Below are 7,518 nucleotides of genomic sequence, written 5' to 3' on the forward strand. Positions count from 1 at the left end.
GGGGACTTGGGGGATGGGGGTAAGGAGAGTAGCATAAAAAAATATTTTCTGCCCTCTAACCAAATACTAGAATACATTTTCCTGAAAAAGCTTTCCACTCACCAACCAAACCTCATTTTCCATGAAAGCTTTTCTAAAAAAACATTTTCCATGATAAACATTTTCCTTCGCGCCAAACACACCCTAAGTCCTGAATTTTCGAATTCAGGATACTTAGTCCTAAGTCCTATAGTTTAAACCTCAAAATTCAAACTTCAGGACATCGTGTCCTAAAGTTCGGTTTGGGAAAGGGCCGGACCACAAGGGTCTATTGTACGCAGCTTTACCCTGCATTTCTACAAAAGATTGTTTCCACGGCTCAAAAGTCAAACCCGTGACTTGCTGGTCATATAGCAGCAACTTTACCAATTACGCCAAGGCTCCTCTTCGAAAATTCTCACACAAGCCCAAGAAAAATTATGAACTAGATATTCAGTTCCACAAACTAATGGTTATTAAAAGGATAAATACATGGGCAAAAATAAAGAATTGGAAGGAGAAGAAGTTTGTCCATTAGCATTGCAGCAGCATGTGATCCACATTTAGCTCTTACTAAATCAAGGATAAGTACTCAAACTATTCCAACCACAACATATGAAAATATCCAAGTCATTGATCACTAAAAGGACATGAAATGCAGACTAAAAGATTGACTAAATTTTCAAATGAAACTGGCCTTCCATATAAGCATTTGGAAGAGCTTCTAACATATGAACATGATCAAGGTTTTGTTGCCACAGAATTGGAATATCTTCTTAAAGACGGGGATCGATCATGTCAGTAACCGGTCATAAACTGTTACTTGTCACCATTTTCTTCGGCCACTCCTGCCAAAGCTCGCTGCAGAAATTTAACCAAACAGAAAAATGAAGAATATTTGGCTAATCATTAGTTAACGTCGATGCTTGAACTCATTAACTTCTTACCTGAACGCAAGATGCTGCATAGTGCACGTCATTTTCTGAAATCTGGTGATGAATAACAAATCTGATTCTGCAAAATAGGAGTTCCCAACATTTTGTTAAGAGATGCTGGAAATCCCACAAGGGCTTGGTTTGTAAATTATAGGATCATGTTCCGAAAGTCACCATCAAGATACGTTTATTTAACAAATGTATATATATCACTATACCAACAAATGAAAGTTTGAGTACTACTAAAAACTATTCGAGTACCTAATGCTATTGGTATCATCTAACCATCACAATTATACAAAAGATTGTCGTCAAGAGAGGAAAAGATAGAGGTGTCCACATGTATCAGCATACATTGCAACTATTGGTGTAATAATCCAAGTGTTTGTATCTCTTGAACATGCATTCTATTAAATTTCTCACTAGTTGGTGAACTCCAAATGAGCTCATTAGCGCACACAAACAATCTAGGAAAAAAAGTAGACGTGCTTGGGGAGAGCGCACCTCTGTGGCCCTTCTGGTAGTATAAGTAAACCATGCTGTTCCAAAATCTTGCACATCTCCGTTTCGCTGATATTTGACCCCTTCAGTATATCGCAATATACCTGATGATAGAAAAAAGGAATCTTAATTTTGCCTTTGCTCCCAGGAGCTAAACGAAAATCTCACATTGGCAATGCGCGCGATATGCGTATGTTTTTGTGGATTACTAGAGAGGATAGATTCATTTCATAGAAAAGACATCGCCAGCCAGGAGCCAATTCTTCCTTCTTTTCAATTTGATGTTACCTTTATGAAGGTTGTTTTCCGATTGCAAAATTGTGAATGGAATAGAAGTATCACTGGATTCATCTATTTTTAGGGGGTTAAGTCTGAACTCGATTGAACTACGAGCAGGGTGAGATAGTTGTCTTTGGGGAGAAGGGGTAGCCGGGTTAGCTTTTTGATCAATGTCAGGCTGCTAGAACTGTGAGTGGACAAGAATAATTCATCTGACTAAAATCGTACATACTTCCAAAAGAAGTATCGGCTGTTAAAACTAAGCATCATTTTTTAAATAAAAAAAAAAGTTAGGCATCATTTATGATGAGTCAACTTACAATGTTAGTCTCTACGGCAGCAATATCAACTTTCAGCCCTTTGATTTTGTTAAGTTCCTCTGAGAAGCAAAGGGAATCATTAAGACACATGAATAAAGTTGGTAAAATTAACCTTATCGAACGGAGAAAATAATACCAGCCAAAATCTTAGCCTTTTTGTGATCTCCTTCCAGCTTAACAAGATTCTCTTGGAAAGCGATAAAAGCAGCAGCACAAAGGACACCAACCTGCCTCATTCCACCGCCTAGAGTCTTCCTCAGAATTTTCGCCTGGAAACCGAAGGAAACAACGAGCTAGGCGACAGTTTCCTTTGGCAAGGAACAGATAAATTCTTTATGGAAAAGCATACTTACCTTGGCAATGAAGCTCTTTGAACCAACAACCACAGACCCAACTGGAGCACCAAGACCTTTTGATAAGCATACCTGCACAGACTCTCAAATGAGGAGAAATTCGGAAACGATACACTAACAAACTTGTCATATGTTACAGCCTTGAGGCATAGAATATCTCTTTTTTTTCTCCTTTAGGATATCATGTAATAAATAAAATGTAGCAGTCCCTTACTCGGAAAATGGAGTGGAAACAAATAGAGACAATGAAGAGAAAGGTCATCTAGATCTCTGGCTAAAATATCACTTACCGAAACTGAATCAGCAGCCCGTACAAGTCTATGAACAGGCACTCCAAGTGCCTACAAGACGGATTAATCAAGTTAATCGCAATGTACATAAAAAGAATGCTTACAGATGGACAAACGTAGATGCCCTTAAAAGTAACTATGGACAATCTACAGAAATAAAATACATAAATTTTCTGTTTTGACTTCAATAAGTGTCCTTGAGGAAACTTGTCCTACGTCTAATTGAAGAAATTAAGTTTCTCTCGATTGTAAGCTCCGTAAACTCCATCAATGTAATCAGTTGATGTTCCAACCACAATGGTACTCCAATTCTTTAGAAAATGCATGCCATATCCTAGTTCAAAATTTAGCTCTTTCATAAATTCAAAAAGGTGCTACCTGTTTCCTATAGTATTAAACTAGATTAGGATATCTTTACAGAAACTACTGAAAATTACTCTAATTTGAAGGTCCATCTATCTGACTCCTTAATTATTGACCGACTCCAGACAAAAGTTGTCTCTTAACAAGAAGAAAATGGTGTACTCACAACTGATGCGTTGAATATACGAGCTCCATCAATGTGAAGCTTCAGACCATACTTCTTTGCTAGCTCTCCGACTTTGTCTGTATACTCTGCAGAAAGGCATCTGCCGCCTGAGCTGCACTCATAGAATGTTGTTGGTTATGAACTTGCATTATAAAAGACTCAATACTCAAACTGACTAAAGCAACAAAAAAGCATGACAATTAAGCAACTAAACTATATTTTTGGACATGATCCTCGGATATATGAAATCATTTTTTTAAAACAAAAACTATGAAGCAGAGTGTACAAAAAGCACTCCTTGAATTGAAGTCTATGCGGTATTTTTGCCAGAACCTCTAAAGGACAGGTAGGGAGCTTTTCATGATTCACCTGAGTATGTGAGCTCGAGGAGCAACCAAATTTTTGACTCCTATTACACCATGAGGAATTACTGAATCATTTAGAAGCCACTCCAGTAACACAACAATCCCTTAGGTTATCCTATAAAGTCAGTTTGTTCAGGAATCCGTAAATACGAGGCTAAATTGTAAACTTTCTCAACTTCATGGCTTTTGTCCACACCAGTTAGATCGATGATATAAATACGAGAAAAGTCACAGGATGTATTCTACATTAAGGAAAGAGTTTATTTAATAATTATAAGAAATATCTAAGAAAATTGAATACTGGTTATTAACTCCTCCCTTCTTTTTATCGTATTCATGTTCTGATGGATAGCATGGAATGAACACAAGAGCAATAATAGTTGCAGTCAAGTTCCAAGAGTTGAAGAAAGTAGTTCAGGATTCTTTACAATGCAGTATTTGGGGAAAGAGAGTACAGCAAATAACTCATAAATGTCATTGTGTATGGCTTCAATGACCACATTCGGCATAAGGTGCAAGTAGAAAAGATTACATGAGATGGTTTGGTGAGATGGTTTGGTCATGTCCTACGTCCCCTTCAGATGCACTGGTCCTTAGGCAGGTTTTGAAACCATGGCGAGTGAAAGTGTTAAAAGGGATGACATAGACCTAAAATCATATGGAAGGAAATTATCTCGAAAGACCTACAATCTCTTGAAATCCACGCAGACCTAACAAAAAATAGGGCATAACATGAAGAAAAAGATCTATATAGGCGTTACCAATTAGTTGAGATTAAGTTTTAGCCATGTTAGTGTTTTAGTCTTATAAGAGATTTATATGCCACTAGAAAATATAAGGAACTTTGATGCTAGAGAACTAACTTTTAATAATATTGGAATATTGGACTGAGAGGGGCTTAAACGAAGCGACACTAACAGTGAGGATTCATATTGCGGACCTTTCTTGTTTGGGATTGAGGTATAATTGTTGTTATATGGTCCAAAAATACAACAATACATATATATTAGATATACACGTCTAAACAAAAACTAGCAAAAATCAGATAGCATAACCAGATAATGCACCAAATAGAGGGTTGTGATTGCAACAGTTTTATGGAGAGAATATATTCTTACTGTGCATGTGAATTCTCCAAGCAAATCAGCCTAGTGGTCGGGTAACATATCTCAAAGCTAGGATCTCGAATTGCAGCTTCAATTAGATCAAGATCCATTGTTCCATCCTCATTGTTCTTCACTGTCCTCGGATGAACACCTCCGAGAGTGGCAATGCCTCCATTTTCATAAATATGAATATGCGAATAATCACCAAGAATAATTTCACTGCCTCTAATTTGGCAATGAGTCAGCACACTGATAAGGTTGCCCATAGTGCCTGAAGGAACAAATAGCCCTGCTTCTTTGCCCATTATCCTTGCGATCTCGGCTTCAAGGCGTTGGGCAGTTGGATCATAACCCAATACATCGTCATCCACTTCCGCATTGGCCATCGCGTTCCGCATGGCTTCAGTTGGTTTAGTGACTGTGTCCGAGCGAAGATCCACGGTTCTCATCACCATTTTCCCTAAACTAGAAAACAGAAACACATTTATATGCCCCATATAAGTAAAAAGGTCCAATATAAGTAAATAGGTCCAATCTTGAAAATCCATTTGTCTTGCTTTAGCATGCACATGTTAAAATATATATATATATATATATATATATATATATATATATATATATATATATATATATATATATATATATATAATTTCAAACAACTCTTTCAGCAGCAAACCATCAAGACCCGAGAAAAAAGATTCTTAGCTAGAATGTCAGGAAGTGTCTAGGAAACAGACCTATACGCTATGTTGCACGGATTCTCCAAAAATGTAGCCGCACCCATGTCGGATCCTCCAAAAATGCACTACTTCTGGAGGATCCGACACGCAACTGGAGACATTTTTGGAGAGTCTGAGCAACCCACCTATCTAAATTGGAGTGTATGCTAAACATAGAAGAAAAGGGAGAGTCGCACTGCTTATCTAATACATTAGCTAAAACCATCTAAAATTCAGCTAAACTGTAAATGCTCATACCATCTTTAATAATGTGGAATCACACCCCATGATATTCTTATATACACGAATATGGGACATCATATATTAATATCTTTAACACCCTCTATGATACCATGTGAAATCCAAATTTTTAAGGCAATGGTTGGAGTGTCAAGTAATAATTAATCCCTTTTGATGCCCTTATTTACGCGACGCTACTTATTTTCAACTTCTGTACTTGTATCCAAACACGGTACTGCTTATTCAAAAGTTCAACTCCCATACTTAAAAGAAAGTGTATTTCAGAATTTGGTGGTAATAAGCTAAGTACTCAAATTGAAGGGAGCGTTGGAGCAACTGTAAAGTTGTTTCCGTGTGACCTATACGTCACGGGTTCGAGCCGTGGAATTAGCCACTGATGCTTGCATCAGGGTAGGCTGCCTACATCACACCCCTTGGGGTGTGGCCGTCCCCGGACCCTGCGTAAACGCGGGATACTTCGTGCACCTGGCTACCCTTTTACTCAAATTCAGCTACTCCAAATAGAATAGAACATTATACAGTTTAAGAGAAACATAAATGATGAAAAGAATAGAGGTATGAAAAAAGCCATACTGTGTAAGCTTCTCCTCTTCTGTTCTTCAAATATATAGCAGAACAAAGTCACAAACACTGATCCAATTACTCTGCTTCCTTGTTGATCAGAAATGCTATAAAAGAGACAATTCACTCAACTGCAAATCAAATTCCACCAGTTAATAAACAGAAAACAAAAATCTGCATCAAACCCATAAAAAAAAAATACTAAATCAATGTAAAAAGTAGCATTCCCCCCTTCAAGGAAAATCATCCACAACCACACCAAAAAAAAAAAAAAAAAAATCACTTGCCATCAGTAGGAAAAAGAACACCAACACTTCCCAGCTCAAGGGGTACTTTCTCAGTCACAAATTCAAGAATCAAGAGAAATAAGACTAGTAAACATACACAAATACAGATAAACAAAACCCAAGAATCAAAATTTGGAATTTATTGAAATATGTTTTTATCTTTTTCACAACAAACCAAACCCCACCACCCCATCAATCACAAGAAGATGAAAAAATGTACAAACATACCAACTTTTGGACTTTATGTAGTGATACAAAATCAGTTAAAACAAACAGAAGGAGTACTACATATATCACATGAAGAATGGAGTCATCACACACTTGTAACGTCTGAATGAGATAACATAAAAAGCACATTTAATTACATGCATGCATAATTTTTAACAAGTGGCTAAGAATTAGAAAAAGGAGAGAGAAAATGAAGGGGAAAACAAAAATCAAGATTTTATTTCTTATCAAAGAGAAAGATTCTTCAGGCAAAATTGGTGGTTTCTTTGTTTGACTTGCCTGAAATTGTAAACATGTGAATTTGGTTTTGGTTGTTCCACTTCTTTCGTCTTTATAGTTGATTTTGTATCTAGACATTTTGAGGCAGTAATTGATTATGTGGATTATTAAGGATAAGGACAATGGTAGTATATTTATTATTACTCCCATTTGGTTTTTTTTTATTTTTTTAATACGTGTGTGACTAGTCGAGTGTCTTTCCTTTCATTTAAATAGTAGTAGCGTTATTCTGAGTTAATTTTATCCATGCTCATTGAACTTTTGTGTTTATTACCTAAAAGTTACTTTTCTTTTTTTTGTTATGCAAAAATTATTTAACTTTGTGTTCATTACACAAAAGTCACTTTTCTTTCTTTTGTTACACAAAAATCATTTTACTTTGCTCTAGTTATCACAAAAGTCACATTTTTACTTGAAAAGTCTATTATACCCTTGATATTATATAAACCTTCGTATTTATGTAATTCCTTCTACATTATATACTATA

General features: G+C 36.4%; 1 protein-coding gene across 5 annotated transcripts; it reads right to left on the reverse strand.

Annotated features, from left to right (window-relative positions):
• Nucleotides 1–521: 521 nt before the first annotated feature.
• Nucleotides 522–7,198, reverse strand: LOC109209265 (probable low-specificity L-threonine aldolase 1). Of its 5 annotated transcripts, none has more exons than XM_019372505.1 (11): nucleotides 7,032–7,198; nucleotides 6,250–6,368; nucleotides 4,709–5,161; nucleotides 3,226–3,337; nucleotides 2,697–2,747; nucleotides 2,407–2,478; nucleotides 2,190–2,322; nucleotides 2,054–2,112; nucleotides 1,458–1,558; nucleotides 966–1,032; nucleotides 522–879 (listed from the first exon to the last, which is right to left on the reverse strand). In XM_019372505.1, exons 3-11 carry the CDS (start codon nucleotides 5,149–5,151, stop codon nucleotides 838–840), a joined length of 1,080 nt encoding a protein of 359 aa, XP_019228050.1. In that variant the 5' UTR covers nucleotides 5,152–5,161; nucleotides 6,250–6,368; nucleotides 7,032–7,198; the 3' UTR covers nucleotides 522–837. The 5 variants fall into 5 exon arrangements, with proteins under 5 accessions (XP_019228050.1, XP_019228052.1, XP_019228051.1 ...); XM_019372507.1 differs by lacking the exon at nucleotides 7,032–7,198 and adding an exon at nucleotides 6,753–6,969 and having other exon boundaries at nucleotides 4,709–5,156; XM_019372506.1 differs by lacking the exon at nucleotides 7,032–7,198 and adding an exon at nucleotides 6,813–6,968.
• Nucleotides 7,199–7,518: the final 320 nt, after the last annotated feature.

The sequence above is a fragment of the Nicotiana attenuata genome, unplaced genomic scaffold, assembly GCF_001879085.1.
Source record: "Nicotiana attenuata strain UT unplaced genomic scaffold, NIATTr2, whole genome shotgun sequence".
In the NCBI taxonomy this organism is placed as follows: Eukaryota; Viridiplantae; Streptophyta; class Magnoliopsida; order Solanales; family Solanaceae; genus Nicotiana; species Nicotiana attenuata.

What these genes read in the sequence shown, in the direction of transcription:
- LOC109209265 (XM_019372505.1), bottom strand. Translation starts at nt 5,151, where the DNA reads ATGGTGATGAGAACCGTGGATCTTCGCTCGGACACAGTCACTAAACCA. An exon ending in GGGCTGCTGATTCAGTTTCG is followed by an intron (nt 2,479 to 2,696) that starts GTAAGTGATATT and finishes GAGTCTGTGCAG; the next exon opens with GTATGCTTATCAAAAGGTCT. An exon ending in CTGCCGTAGAGACTAACATT is followed by an intron (nt 1,559 to 2,053) that starts GTAAGTTGACTC and finishes TTCTATCATCAG; the next exon opens with GTATATTGCGATATACTGAA.